At 39.7% G+C, this 16,301-nt stretch overlaps 1 protein-coding gene across 1 annotated transcript in view; it reads right to left on the reverse strand.

The window, feature by feature from the left end:
- Positions 1-3,274: 3,274 nt before the first annotated feature.
- PRMT3 (protein arginine methyltransferase 3) overlaps positions 3,275-16,301 on the reverse strand; it is a 55,266-nt gene continuing 42,239 nt past the window's right edge. The window contains exons 13-15 of the mRNA XM_042021369.1: positions 13,455-13,505; positions 13,160-13,247; positions 3,275-3,915 (exon numbers count right to left, since the gene is read on the reverse strand). Of these exons, the coding sequence (XP_041877303.1) occupies positions 3,806-3,915; positions 13,160-13,247; positions 13,455-13,505 (249 nt within the window). The 3' untranslated portion in view covers positions 3,275-3,805. The remainder of the gene's footprint in view (positions 3,916-13,159; positions 13,248-13,454; positions 13,506-16,301) is intronic.

The raw sequence follows: 16,301 nt of genomic DNA on the forward strand, positions 1-16,301 counted from the left end.
ACAAGATTAAAAACAAACCAAAAAACAACATATCATTAACATCTAAATAAGAAGCAGAGCTGTGAGCATCCACACCATTTTCAGGTGGGTTATTTATCTTCAAGTACACAGACTCTGGGCAAAGATTTGCAAGAAGGTGGCAGGCCAACCTTCAGTTTTTATCTGAATAATAAGAGAACTTTTATGAATCACTGGTCAATCTAACTCCTCTGACTTTGGGCTAAGTATAACGTAAATTGCTTCAGCATGAACAGAGATTGATAACTGCTAGTTAAGAACACTCCTTGAGAAAAAGGTTAACTATGGGACTAAACATTCAAAACTTCTGTCCATGCAATGCTCTTCAGAAGTGCTGGACTTCATTGTTAAGCACAGCAAAAACATACTTTCAAAAAAAAAAAAAAACCCTGAACCCCCCAAAACCACTCACATATACAAACTTACATGACACTGCTAATTCCTACCATGCAGGTTCCCTGGTTTTGCAAATGAAGGCACTTTAACATTAAATTTGTAGTTGCCACCTGCAATTTGGGGCAGGCAAATTTTATCCTCTTGGAAAAGACACGCCGTTACCCCCATGTATTCATTTGCCTTTTGCTGAGTGCAAGTTTCCAAAAATGAATTTATATAAAGTGAATTAAGGATCCTAAATTTTCTGATGTTGAAGAAAAGGCTCTGTTTATGCATAAAATTACACATTAAGGAAGGTATCATAATTCCATCTTGTATTTCTTCACGCACCTGACAACTGACCTGAAATTACCCATCGTTGTATTCATTTTTTCTTTATATCTTCCTAGATATGCATCATAGACCCACATTTTTTAATGTGCTTTAGCAGGTCTCCATTAGCAACAACAACTTACTCATACATTTCAAGGCCTGTGACAACCCTTTGTCTGTATCTGTCTTATTGCATCTGCATCCCATTTCTGCTGTGCCTGCAAATCAAGCATGCTCTGGGCAGCACTGGTTGCTGAAGCAAGGATTAAATTTGTACAGGGGTTGTTGCACCTCCCAAGAATCAGCTGCACATTCAACATTTCAAATGAAAAGGATCAGGGAGAAGAGGAGCAGCCTAGGATGGGACAGATCTGGTCATCAGAAATCAGGGATGCTGTCAGGGCATGTTAGAAGTTCAAACAAAATGAAAACCAGCACCAAATCCAGAGCAGGAGAAAGCCAAAGGCCAGGCACAAGAGAGATGCTCTGGAAAGGAGCCAACAGCAAACAGCTCTGTGCATCATGTCAGACAAGAATCCAGGGGAGAGCAGCCACCTCCAGTGGGGTTTTTGCTTCTGCATCAAAACCTGCATCTGTCCATAGCAGTACCAGGGAAGCAGAGGGAAGAAACAGGAGAAAGCAGATTTCTTAAGAGAGGCAGGTAAATAAATGCCTCACTTGAATTTCAAAGTTACAGAGATCTAACCCATAGGATATATAATTTTGATACTTCCTAGTCAGGAAGAAGAAAAGACTTTGTCATGTAAGATGTTGCTGCTAAGAAAATAAAACCTGTGTGGTAAACCAGCTCCATTTATATCAGCTGGTGTAACAGACAAATGCTGTCAGATAAGTGAAATTCAGGTTCTCTGCAACTTACTTTTTTCTTTCTGTTCTGAATACAGGAGCACACACTGAAGTAATAAACTGAGGTCTGAAATTGTGACTACCCTAATTGCTAAAAAATATTTAAAAATTTGAAACACCAATGACTGATGAACAAGTTGTTCCTACCACCTGGAGGAAGAAATGTTTCCATGAGTTATGCAGAATTCCAGCCATTTTCACACTATTTTGTTTATTTATTAATTTTTAATTCAACTACAGATTATTTGCATCTTTGGCCACATTGACCATGTGCCTTAGAATAAAGGATCACATTTGTATGAAGGATTACTATCTCTTACTGGATAAATTCAAGGGCATTTCTACCCTAAGTAGTTACTTTCCACTTTTCTGCCTCAGATTCAATCATTAGAATTCCTTTAAGAGAGTAGTTATTGATCACGTTTCCCACAATATTCAATTATTTGAGTAACAATTAGGAAATGTAAATAACTGATTGTGCTGTCAGATGAATCCCATATTTTACAAGTGCAAGACTGAAAAAAGCCCCCTATAATTGATGGGTTATTTCCACAGCATGCTGTGAGACACTGGCTATTAGATCAATGTTCACTTGTGCATTTCAAATTCTTTGAAAATCCAGTGCCTTTATCAAATGACCCTCCTCAGGCTTTACATTAATGAAAGTCTTTTCAGAACATTTTCCCACTGGTTAGATGATACCAAATCCTCTGTTCTTGGCAGAGTTTGGGTTTTTGGGGGTTTATTTATTTATTTTATAATAGCATTTACCTTTTTCTTTTACACATTTTCAAGCTTTTTTTGTCTTCATTTTTAGCCCTGCAACCCAAGCCTACACAAACTCTCTACCAGGCTTTGCACTGCTATCCCTTTTCATTCTTTTCCTTCCTTTCTTGTCTTCTATGGCAGCATTTACACAAACATAGAATCTGCAGAAGTATAAAAAAATTCAAACTGGAAGAGCCCTGAACAAGACCAAAACGGATATATGTCACCAAGCAGGAAAAATGCTAGCAGCTCACTGAGACTCACATGTGTTTATCACTGTAGAGCATTCACACTTCTCAGAGACTACTGGGAAATAAAACTTGCATCTTTCATTTTTTCTGTGTGTGCAACTGTCTCGTTTTTTATGAAGTTTTTTTATATTAAAGCCTATCCTGAAAATAGAATTTATAAACTGTGTGCAGTCTCACTTGCATAAACTTAGGGATCTAAAATCAGTGTGAGCAATGAATTCACACTCGCTAGTGGGTGAACACAACAGCCAAGGTGCCCACACGGGTGGCTCTGCCTCACACCTCTGGAATGAGCTGCCCAGGCCAGGTGTTCAGCACCTGAGCATTCCTGTTATGTGAGCTGAGCTCCTGAACATCCACATGTTAATCAGGGCATTTAAGGGGTCTAAAGGGAATTCAACAGCTTTCACATAGGAATGAATATCTACATGCACCCCCCTCCCTTGAAGTCAACCCCTGACTGTCCACAGGAGTGAAACCAAACCCACCCTTCCAGCAACTGCTATTTGTTTGTTGTGTTTTTCCTAAAGCTGCTAAAATACACACTTCCATCCACCTATGCCCCGACAGGTTAGCAGAGAAAAAACTGTAGGCACAAATAAATGAGCCATCACAGGATAGACAGAATTTCCAATTACACAGAACACAAGGAAAGCAGCAACTGCATTATATATATCACACTGGGTTCATTTATTTAGACAAATGTAACTGAAATGTGTACAAACTTTTAAATTGCAGAAGTGTAATAAAAATATCTTCTTTGTTGCTGCTGTCTTGCAGTTGGAATTCCAAAATTATTCCCACTGGGATTTTCCAGCTACTGCTGAAGTGCACTGACACATGATTGAGCTGCTTCTTTCATAAAAAAATACTATACAAGGATTTTGCCAGTGGAAGAATAAAACACTACTGAGAGATCATATTTATTGTTCCTTACAGCAAGACTTTAAGCTCATTTTTCCTCACCCAGCAGTCTCAGGTAACCCAAACCCATCTTTCTTGCTTTCCTCACATCACGTGAAGCAGCAGAATCTGATTTTGTCGTAAATCTTGGTTCTAGGTAACTTTTCCATATCCTTGTGTGTGCACACACACACAAACCGAAGAGTTTACCATTTTTGGATATTTCAAAACACTTATCAGCAGTCAAACATAGCATTTGAATTGAACACTTCCCAGACATGGACAGAGTTTCACTGAAGGCTGTAGGTCTGCTGTGCGTCCTTCACTGAAAGGGTGATGAAGAGGGACCGCGGATCCTTTCTGTTCTTGCGGACTGTGATCTTTCCTCTCAGGGCCTCTCCTGCAAAAGTAAGAAGGAAATTGCTCTGGTTACAGTATTGAATGACTCACAGTAACCAAAGATGCATTGCAGCCATGTTGCATGAGAAGCTGTTACCAATCAATCAGAATTTTAAAAGTCTACAAAAGTTTAAGTTTTCGAAGCTCTTGATAACAAACCTAAGTCAAACTAACTGCAGTTAAACGTGGAGAAGTGCTGAGTTGTGTTGGATGCTTCACTCCTCAGAGGTTCACCCAAATTGCTGATATGCCAAATATTTCACTCGTGGCTGGGGAAAGCCACTGTATCCCTTGGATACAGTCACCATCTTGGGGTGAAACCATGCAGGCACAGAAGCCTATTCCCTTCCTACTGTATGGGCCATGTGGTTTTTATTTGCACTGCATTTCATTTAAGTTCTGACTGGGTACTTTTTTTATCTGGAAGGAAACTACCACAGAAATCTCTGTGGCATTTCAAGTATATACATTATTAATTGCAGGTTTTGTTTTACAAAGTGTCAATGTCCTGAGCTGATAGGTATGTCCTTCAGTCACATCCAGAGCGAATGCTTTTAAAAACCTACTCTCAATTCCTTTTCAGTCCTTATTAAGACCTGTCATTTAAGGAATATTTGTAAATTAGGAACCCATCAAATAGAAACACGCACATTTGTAAATTTGTACATTCAGGAAGTCCACTGCTGAGCCACCTCATCCCATCATTTCATACCCAGAAGAGCTACATCCTAACAGATGATTTGCTGAACACATTACAGCAGGCCATGATCCCAAGCTACAGCAGTAAGTTCCCTGCTCCTCTCCCATCAGGCCTCCCTCGCCCCATTCATCTTCATCCCTCACACCAGCCACATCCACTGCTGCTACTTTTCTATCTCACTGGATCCAAAGTATTTTCCAGCTGTTCATTACTCACTGTGATTTTAAAAGCCATTGCTAATATCCTGCTAAAAAGCTTTCTTACTGCAAAAATGAAAACAAATAGCAATTTCAAAACTAAGCTGGTTTCAAATTCAGGAAGAATTTTGGAGGGCTCCATTTGGCAGAATTCTCAGCTGCATCCACAAACAGTAAACTGTCAGAAAGTTCAAATTATGAATTATAAATGCAGGACATTTTGTCAAAGGCTGCAGTACAAATATCAAAGAAGGCTTATCAGCAAGAATGACTGTAGTACCAAGGATGAGGAGAAAAAAATTTTTTTATCATTTTGGTTTTTTTTTTTCTCATGTGACAGTTAGCTGGAGATTCCACTACAATTCCTGTGCAGTTTTGTTATGAGGAATCAAAAGACTGACATCACACAATGCAATTTGCAGAGAATTGTGAAAATGGTTTCACAGATTATTTTAACAGAGACAGGTTTGCCAGACATAAGGACAAGATAAAGAAAAAAGGGCATTATAGTCTCACTCCAGCTAGGAAATTTAACCGAATTTGAACACACAGATTTTCAAAACTGCTACAAAATTACCTACTTGATTTATTTTAACATCCTGTGATAACAATTCAGTAAGAGTAAAGAGCCTCTGAGAACTAAAATTCTATTATTTCAATTAATCCATACTTCAATTTTCCCATTTAAAACATTAATACAAAACAATAAAACAAAGCAAAAACTTAAATGTAATTTTTATAAATAGCTGACTTCATAGGACAGAACCCCCAGATTCTGCTTGCAAAAACAGTTAATGAAACAAAGCATTCCATTCAATTTTCCCCAGCTATTCCTTATGCTGTAACCACATTAAATCTGCTTTTCTGGGCAGCCTTTTCCAAGGGCTGAAGCAAACAACAGCAGTAACAGAAAGGCAGTTCTGAACAATTAATCAATGTCATGTAGATAGAAAATGACGGATGTTTTCCCCCATTCTCTGTCCTAGGAGCTGCCTGGAGGAAGCTGTCTCTGGGACTCAGCTGCATCACCTTGCTCTTATCACGCTCAGCTGAATGCAAGTAAACCACACAGTGCCATTGCAGTTTGATTAGGACAAAACTGAATCCATTACCATCCCCTCCCTGCATTTTTATTATCCCCTGGGGAGGCTTGAAATTTTTCCCCAAATGGAAAAAGCACAAGAGTTCAGGAGAAGTGCGGTATAAGCTTGGCAAGTGCAGGAAAAATACACCCCTATGTCCATACTGACTCCCTGTCACATAATGCATGTCTGGTTGCAGGCTCTATAGTGCACGTGCTCTGGACACTCAAACCAGTTTATTTTGGTTCTGACTTTTACCACCAGTAAAACTGTAAGCAATTGCATCTGTCACTTATGTTTGTGCAATACAATCACACATGGGGCCAGCCTGCAGTCTGTGAGCCAAGGTCTCTCTCAGTGCAGAGATCCCAGGATCACCAACAGTGTTCAGGCCCAACAAATCGTGTTTTTTCAGTCTATAAAGGATTTGATCAAAACCAAAGATTCTACAGTCCCTTGCATGCATATCCATAACATGCACTTAAAGCTTGAAAAGCCCCATGGCATGTAATGTGAGGAACTACCCTGCCTTTCAATACAACTTGGTGTCTTCTCCCTCTTTGATCACAAAAAAGACTCAAAGAGTTACCAAAGGCAGCCAGCAATCAAGGTCTTTCAGGTTTCCTTCTTTTCTTCCCATGGAGGAGTTTGATGAAGCTAACAGTGGGACAAGTAAGAACACAGTACTCAAACCATTATTTATTCTGAACCCCAGAAATTAAATTCTTAAATTCTGAATTTAAGAAACTTATGAAAGAGCTCACTGGAATTGTTTCAGAGAGCCGCTAGAAAACTGCACTGGCTTTGGGCTAAAGACACCTTAACTACTGAACTGCTGGTGAAAAGTACCTTTACAAATCCCCTACACTGTAAAGAACCACTGAGTGGGTTTGTGCCCTCCCAGTCACAAAGCAGGAAGATTTGATACCGCTCTTCACAGTGAGGTTGTCCTTGCTGGAGGCTAACAATTTAAACACAATCTAGTTGAAATAACTGGACCTGCTATCTAATGCAACACTGAGCTCTAGCATGCAACAGAAAAACCAACAAGTCTCAAAAGAGTCTGGAAGAGCTGGGTAGAAAGCAGTTTCCAGATACCATCTATCTTCTGAAAATGGAAAACAAGAAAAGACTGAAACAGTTTGTGGTGGGACCAAGAGCATTTCCCTTAAACTCAGGAACTTATCCTTAATCTACCCATTCATCTTCTTAACCTGCAGGCACCTGCAGCTGTGCAGAGACTGCCACCTTCCCCTTTGGCCACTTCTACTGCATCTCCAACCCAGCGTGATCCAGCGAGCAGTTTCTGTTCTGAGCAGCAGCCACTGCCTTTTGGTACCATCCATCTGATCTGTGATAACCCTTCTGCTGGGCTGGCTACTTTTATAAAAGTTACTTTTGTTTGCCAAATCCTTTCTGTTGCATCACTGTTCACCCTCTGCTGAAACTATCCCGAGGTTCTGTCTTTTCCTTTCATGCTCTGACTATATTTTCTGAAGAGTTTTTGCACCAAACTGACGTGTTGCAACTGCTCAAGACAGCCTAGGAATGAGGCTGCTGTGAAGAAGTCTGAACTGCCAGCTGAGCAAGGCAAGGCAGGCTTGTGTGGCTGCCTGAGGTAACCTGTGTGCACTGCAGGTGACAGAGAATCCCAGACAGCTCGGGTACCACAAAGAGTTGCCACATGAATGATGAATGCAAGGTCCTCCTCAATGTAGAGCTGCAGTGGCCAAACTCACTCACCTAGAACTAGGCTTAATTCACCACCTTTTGTAGTGGAGATTCTAAACTGTATAGCCTTGTCCCAAGCTTCCTCTCAGCAATGTGACAAAATTCCGAGAAAACCAGATTGTTGTTGCTCTTTGAACCATATTCCCTTGCAGCTGCAGAACTTGCAAAGGGAGGCACACAGAATGGCATCTGTGTCATCAGTCCATCCAAGTTTTCCTGTCTAAATATGGAATTTCTATTATCTTTCAATGAGACAGAACAGCCATGGGAAGAGATTCTTTCAATTTAGTGCCTGAAACTCACTAAAACACCTAAAAATGTTTCTGAAAAGTCAGCAGGATCATTTTAAAATGCAGATTTTGATAAATACAACATAAGACTTGCCAGACTTAGTGTGACCTCAAAATTCAAGTTTTAACATTTACTAGATTTTAAAAGCCAGCATCACCTTTGGAGGTGCCACTTGTAAATAAACAAGAAACAGAATTCTATAGACACCATGTTGCAGCTGGAGACAAGCAAAACAGACACTAAAATCTTAATTAGGAACCAAATTATCCAACTGGGATGCACAATATTGAAGTATTTCAGTATAGGATCAAAACGTTCAGACAGAATAATCGTGCCGGCATTGTTTTCCTACTTTTAATAGTGCTGTCTAAGTAGACAAATCATCATTTTTTCAGTCTGTAAATTTACAAACAGCTTTCCAATTACAGAAACTGGGGAGTTAAAGACAATCAAGGATTTTACAGGAGCTTAGTCATGTGAGTTCTGCTCCAGCTTTGCCGTGCTAGCCCCTTTAACACCACAGAAAAACAAATCAAGGTTTTATTTTCACTGCAAGGCAATATCAAGAACAGGAAATGCCGACAATAGGCTGTTTTATTGCTAATAGAATTTGCCTGCATACAGAGCTGGGTTTTAACTTAATGCATTGTTACTGAAAAGATTCTGTGGGCCTTTTAAAATAGTTTTTGTAAGCATTTAATTTATTTACTAAATTCTTGAGACAACCAAACAAGAATGATGTGATTTTTTGTTTGCTTAACAGGAATATTTCAACAAACAACAAAAGGAAGAGACTCATTTTTGGACCACTAACGAGAAAAAGATATTGCTTTGGCATCTCAATTTCAATCTTCAAAATAAAGACATGTTCAAGCTATTAAAAAGGCTCTAAGAGAAGGCTGGTACTCTGTGGGGGGTCTACAATACATCACTGTTTTGTCTGAGAAAACCCAGGATATATTGCTTCTTTCTCCAGTTTCTTTAATTTTAATTGCTTGCTAAACAGTTAAAGCATATCCAACATGCTGATGCTATTTTGTTTGACTTGACTGAAAATCAGTTTCAAGTCTCTTGTCACAGTCCATGAGGAAGAAGACTGGCTTTTCAGAACACGAGTAGTAAGAGGCTATCCCCCACTCACACATTAAATCTACATTAAATGAACAGAAATTATCCATTAAATATATCCATTATATACAAAGCTATCTACCACAGGTATCAAGCTGAAACTCAGCAGCAAATCATAAGTATTAATTAGGTGTAGATTTTATTGCCTCTCTCCAGACCTTTGGACCCACAATTAACCTCTCCCACTTTATCCCAGAGATGTATAAACATCGAACATGGAATGCAGGCTGCAGCAGGACTGGCAAAGGAGGCAGGATGAGCTCCAAGGCCCATCCTTTGGCTTGCAACTGGCTTGATTCTGTTATCATTAGGATAGATCAAAACATTCAGTATTTTTTATGGCTGAGAAAATAGATCTATTTTTACAACAAATAACCTGGCATCAAACAGCTGAGAAAATTAGCTAGTTCACACTGCAGAACAAAACAATTTTGCCATGGCATAAAGGAGCATTTTCCAGTTAAATACCCAGCAGGTTTGGATATCTGTAAGCTCAACCTCTTTTACAGAGCAAAACCAAATACAATCAGTGCTTTATAACCACTCCAGGCATAGCCCCAAAAGCTATAAAGCATCTGATAAGGGACTTTTAGTCAGCCTTACTATTTTACTTGGAATTAAAAATCTGAGGGAACCATTTTTCTTCGCTGGGGAAAAACAGCCACTGCCCTATCTGAAAGATGCATTCAAAAGAAGAAAACATACAAAATGTGTTTTCTACCAGCAAATTTCTCTTTCACAACCTATTAAAAAGCTACAAGCGAATGCCATCATGGGAACACTGGTCAGATTATTGCAAGAGTCCAATTGCATTATTTCTGTTTATTTCCCCATATTTATCAGAAAAAAGAAGAGTTTATCTTGACCAATGGCATTCTGGCTTGGATCTGCAATAGGGTGAACAAAGGACCAGGGCAGTGACTGTCCCCCAGTTTTGGGCACCGCTGAGGCCCCACCTCGAATCGTGGGGTCAGTTTTGGGTCCCTCACTGCAAGAAAGACTTTGAGGTGCTGGAGCGTGTCCAGAGAAGGGAACTGAGCTGGGGCAGGCTCTGGAGCACAAGTCTGAGGAGAAGCAGCTCAGGGAGATGGGGGGGCTCAGCCTGAAGAAAAGAAGGCTCAGGGCTCTCTGCAGCCTTCTGGCTTCTCTACAACTCCCTGGAAGGAGGCTGTAGCCAGGTGAGAGTTGGTCTTCTCCCAGGTAATGAGCAACAGGACAAGAAGAAATGGCCTCAAGTTGCACCAGGGGAGATTTAACTTGGACATTAGGAAAAATTTCTTCATGGAAAGGGTTGTAAAGTACTGGAACAGGCTGCCCAGGGAAGTGTAGATGTGGCACCCAGTGACATGGTTTAGTGGTGCCTTTGGAAGTGCTGGGTTAATGGTTTGACTCGATGATCCTAAAGGTCTTTTCCAACCTTAATGGTTCTAGGAATATATTTAGTCACAAGTGCATCTTCTTTGCTGTTTCTCCCGCGGCCATAATGTATTTCTGAATCTAAGAATTTAGACAGAGGGCTGATGAATGCTGGCAAACACAGGGATGGATGTAAAGGCTTAAGGGATGCAAATGTGTTTAATCTAATACAGTTACTTTTGCCTCCAGTTAACCTGCATCGAGGAAAGCCCTTTTGAAGACAGAAAGTTTCCTCAAAAGCTCAGTGCACTCAGAGTGGAGCTCAGTTCAACACACCAGGCTGAATGAGAAGTGGTAATAAGCAGTGCTAACTCATTAACAAGGGGGACAAGAGAAACAGCTGGAAGTGCAACTTCAAATAGATTGCAAAATGAGTTTGAACAGTTTGCTTAGTTGATAAAATGGAAAGACTGAAGAAACAAAAAATACAGCTAAGCACAAATTATCCAGACGAATATTCAAGTCACTATTTTGACAAAGAAAAGAATATAAAAAAGTAAGATAGGGAAATCTGTACTTACAACAACATGTCTTGAGGGAAAAAGATTTTTGGAACAATGAAGGAGAAGGATCAGAGTCAGAGGGAATGGCTTTTCCAGAAAAATCACATAAATTAACATACATTCCTATGTAAGTATCAGGAAGCACCTTCTGCTTGATGGGTTTATGTCACCCATGAGCAACAAATATCCCACAGAAATTAAGACTGGGATTACAAAAGAAAAGGAAATTACATCAGGAGTTTCTCTCAGAGTCTTCTCTAACACTAGAAGCAAAAGGCAGACAATCCTAGATTTAAGTGGTAATTTCATAGTAGATATAAAACCAGACAGAATGGGCAAAAGGATGGGAAAGGGGAACTCAAAAAAGGACAAAGAGAAGGAGACAGGCAAAAAGAAAGAGAAACAGCTGTAACAAGATTTGTTATGGGAATAATGTTAAGAAATATGAGCTAAAAAATAGGAAGGAGGGAGTTACAGCACAAGTCATCTTGAAGGTCAACTTGGTTGTGTTCACTGCTTCAGAGCACATTGTTTCTGCAGCTGCCTTCAGAAAGTCACCACACCTAGACTAGAACTCTAGGCTGGGGCATACCTCCCAGTAATTTCACAGATCTGAAATATGTCAAATGATCTCTGTAATATGAAATAATGTGCATATTTTAACAAATGTCATTGCACTTTAAAAAAATTCACTCTATGACATTGAGATTTAATGAGTAGCAGCAAGGGGATCTTAGTCAGCCTTGTCTAGAAACAGAATCTGAAGAGAACACAAGCCAACTATGAATGCACAAAAGCACGGGTGCACCCCAAGTGACAGGACCTAAGAAAGTGCAAATAAAAATTGTTTAAGAATATAAAGTCAAAGCACGAAAGACAGAAATTATTTCAGATATCACAGACCTCAGTGCCTTTAGGAAAGAAGCTCCTGGTAAAAAGTTGTCATGTCTGATAGCTGGAAGAGGCAACTGTGGAAGTTCAACTGAGTGCAGAAGCATCCACACAACTTCTATTCCTTTCCCCCAATACGTCTGGTCTATTTATGAACTGTTCAGGTCAGGACCACTTATTACCACCACTTTATTAACTGCCCAGCAGAAATGAGCCCCATTCTGAGGCTCCTCCTTTGGTCCTGCGAGTATGTAAAGAAAAATGGCCCTCAAAGACAAGTGATTCATCACTGGGTGAGAGTTCAACAGTGGTGAGTAAATATCTAGTGGCCAACTGGACAAAAACAAAATAACAGCATAAAAATTTAATTACTTAATTTCCTTTGATTATAAAAAGACTGTGAGAGTCTGAAAGAAAGTTCTACAGGAGTAAGAGGTTAAGGCTTATAATTCTTGACTTGTTGTACATCCATCCTCTTGCATGACCATTGTATGAGGGTCATGGATAGGGGTCTCTAAAGCAAGGAATATTTGACTACTTGTATAAAAGTGCTTTCAAGACTTCACAAATAGAACTAATTAAACCACTAACAAGCATCACTTTAGTCTTCAAAACCTCACCTCAACAGTTTATCATCCGAATTCTGTTCATCCCTGATGACAACAAAAACCTTTTTACTTGCATCAAATTCAAGGTGAAACTTATTACAGTACTTAACCAATTTATAAAAATTTACAGTGTATCAAACTAACCTATTCAATACTTCAACAGCGCAAGTTCATGGCTGTGAGTTCTTTAAACTGTTTTCATTTTACAGAGTAACCCCGCCATGACAGATACAACCTATGCATATATTCATGATCCTTTTAAACATAGGACAGTTCAGGAGGGCTACAAGAAATCCTGTTCAACCACTTGACAAATGTGACACTTCAGAATATTAGCAATGTCAAAATTAAGAGAATGTCAATAGCAGTGTTCTGGTCTTACAATTTTCTGCATCAGAAATGCTTTGATACAGAACTTTTCTCACCAAATTTACAGTATGGAGCTATACAAGTATAAGATATATGCCCACTTACAGGGTACTTATGCATACATTTATGTGTAATTTTAAACAAGAATTTTGTACACAGACACTTCCCTGCTTTGCTGAGACAAAAAAATTCCTCCAAGAGCAGCTGAAAGATTTATTTACTAGTTCTTTTTGACACTTACGTAATTTTGGAAGTATTTTGTATCTAGATTTAATGGTAACAGCACTGTAACACAACCACTGTTGCACCACAACTGAATTTAAATATACCTGCTTCTACAGGAATTGGCTTCTCCAGGAGAAAAACTGTCTGTTTCCAGTGTGTTTTGGTACACTGGGGACCAGTTGAAAACAAGACCTGCAATGGGAGAGTTCAAGAGTTTGATTAAAAACAACCTTTTTCATATCATACCACATCAATCAATTACCAAACACAAATGCATATGAAGTCTTACAGCAAAACAGACCCACTGCCAAACACCTTGAGGCAGGTGAATAAAATAAAATACACCACCATCCTCATCTCTCAATGATATTTTTAAAATGCATAACCCCAAATACTCACCTTGTTACAGCAGTTCTTCTCAAAAAATACGTCAAAGTAACCAGCAATTGCCTATAAAAAAAGAGGTGAAAATGTGACACTCAAATTCTGGGATTCATATATGCACTTCCTGGAATTTCTACTCCTTTTCAAGTGTTTACCAAGAGGAACAAGCTTATATTTATGGTTTCAAGTATGCTAGTAATCCTAAGTAAAGGAAAAAAAAAAAAAAAAAGCTGCCATCACACCTTTGCTCTATTTGAGAATATTCAGCCCACTGTAACTGCATTTTATTTCGTACCAGATTTTAGTATCAGTTTTCAAAACAACCCACACACCTTAACTGCAACCAGAATCATATATAAGAAAACAGCCTTTCAGATGTGCAAACCCACAAAACTCAGTCCTTGTCCTGTCCATGACCCTCAGTAAACACACACCAAGTACGAGGGATTCTGCATGATTTGCTCACTTGCTGTGTGGCTAAACAGAATTTCCACAGGAGCTCCCTGCAAACAGAGGCAGAGCAAAAGCAGGCAGGGAGTACTTTTCTTCCTCTTCTACATGCACAGATAAGGAAAAACATTCACAAATGCTTCCTGCTGGCCCTCCTAGCAGCTAATAGTTTGTAACTCTTCATATGATTCCTTCTCTGTCCCTCCTGCCATCTGACTCCTAACCTCAAGAACCCCTCTCTTCAGTGCCTAATTTATTAGTGGGACTTTTCTTCCAGTTTGAATAGGAAAAGAAAACATAGACTGGTTTGGGTTGGAAGGGCCTTAAAGATCATCTTGTTCCAACCCCCTGCCATGGGCAGGAACACCTTCCACTAGACCAGGCTGCTCCAACCCCATCCAACCTGGCCTTGAACATTTCCAGGGGTGGGGCAACCACAGCTTCTCTGGACAACCTGTGCCAGGGCCTCATCACCCTCTCAGGGAAGAATTTTTTCCTGATACCTAATAGATACAAAATGTTCACACACAAAGCAGCATATCAACGCTATTAGTCACTCAGTCTTTTAATGCTGGACTGCTTTTTGGACAAAAAATGGCTTGTGAGAGTCCAAGAAAGCCCAGATAAACAGCTGGAAGATGCTAATAAAATATCCACTCCAGTTTCACCTGTGAAATCCTGTCCATGCTCACCTTTATTTGCTTTCTCCTGTCCTATGAAAAGGCTAAAGCACATCAGACCCTGGTGCCAAGGCCAAGTTGGGCTTTTCTATCACATCAGCCTGAAGAAATGACCCAGAACAGAGCTTTTGAGTAACCACAGCTCCACAGCTGAGCTGAAGTTACTCAGCTGGGGGACTCCCTCTGTCCCTGTGATGGGAGGAAGGGACTCTCCCCACATCAGCTGGAGAGCATTCAAACAAAGTATGTACCAGTGCAATGATGGCAAGCCTGTTCCATGAACACTCACTGCAAACAACCTATTTTAACCTCCCTCTTACTGCACTAGGGGTTTTCTCCTAGTCCAGGACCAGGAAACTGGTTGCTCTGAAGAGTTAAAAAGGACAAGTTCTGTAGCACACTCGTCATACAGATTCACACACAGATTGTGATGGAAAAAAAAGTCAAACATGCTTACAAAATTAGGGTATAGGGTTTTATCATGATGAAATACATAATATAAGTAAGTCATTCTGGTATTTTTCCTCTCCAGTATAAATCCAAACCAGATGTTGCCAACACGGTGGAGAACACCATGCGCTAAAGCAGTAAAACTGCGCTAAAGCACCTGCTTTTCAACGAAGGGCACTCCAGACAAGCCTGGCAAGTTCCAAATTCCAGCGTGGCTAAAGAGTTAAAATACAAAACTTATGAAGACACTGAGAGCCCTTCATGACAAATGAGCATCAGACAGTGGAAAGAGTGACTCTTCCAACCTTTTAGTAAAGTCCTATCACTCAATCTGAGAATCTCATTCCCAAGTGAATTAAAGCCTTGTCTCTAACATGCCTTTTGAGTAAAGACTGAGAAGGTTTTGACAAAGTTCTATTGACCCATCAGACTACTTTCATTGATGCACAATCTTTTCTGGACATTAGTCAGAGATATACCAAGTCATAAAAACATTTTTCAATCATCAGCTCAATACTGCTGGTATACTTACAAATAACACCTAGGATATGATTACTGCAGGAAAACAAGGTTGTGACAACAAAAATACATCGAGGAGAAAAAAAATCTGGCTTTCAGAGAAAACAAGACAATTAAGCTACATCTTGGATCAAAAAGCCAAAAGCTTCAAGCAGACAAACCATAGCTAAAGTGGATGCAATTATCCATACACTTGGTAACAACAGGTGACAGAAACACCCTACATGCTACCCTGAGAAAAGGCCCCAGATAACTGTTTTTTGGGGTCAAGTTCAGGTTGAAAAGAAACTCAGCTACAAGCAAAGAAAGCGTTCCCTGCTGCCTCCCCTGCGTTAAGGGAAACAGGATTTGTACCTTTTGTAAATGACTAGGATAAATAACTGTTTTATTCTTTATAATATCAGTGGTTTCCCTATCTGAAACAACCTGAAACACTGACTTTGAATAGCTAATCCACAGTAGTAATAATAATTATTACACATCACAAAGATTGCCTTAATCAGAGCTCCAGGGATTACAGAGAACAAGAGTTCTACATTGATCCATTAATTTCTTCTTGTTATGTTCTAAAATGGATAGATGTCCTTCAATATTGAACACTGAAATAATCGTTGAGCCAAAAGAAATCAAAACTAGAAAAATATTATTGCTCAAGTTCCTGAGGATATGCTCCTGTGAACAGCTCTGGGCATTCTCCAAAATTCTGTCAGTTAAAACTGGGCAGTGGAGGCACCCCAAGACCAAAACACACACTCTGGTGAGT

The sequence above is a fragment of the Corvus kubaryi genome, unplaced genomic scaffold, assembly GCF_017639235.1.
Source record: "Corvus kubaryi isolate FWS band 111438036 unplaced genomic scaffold, C.kubaryi_AGA036_p1.0 125, whole genome shotgun sequence".
NCBI lineage: Eukaryota > Metazoa > Chordata > Aves > Passeriformes > Corvidae > Corvus > Corvus kubaryi.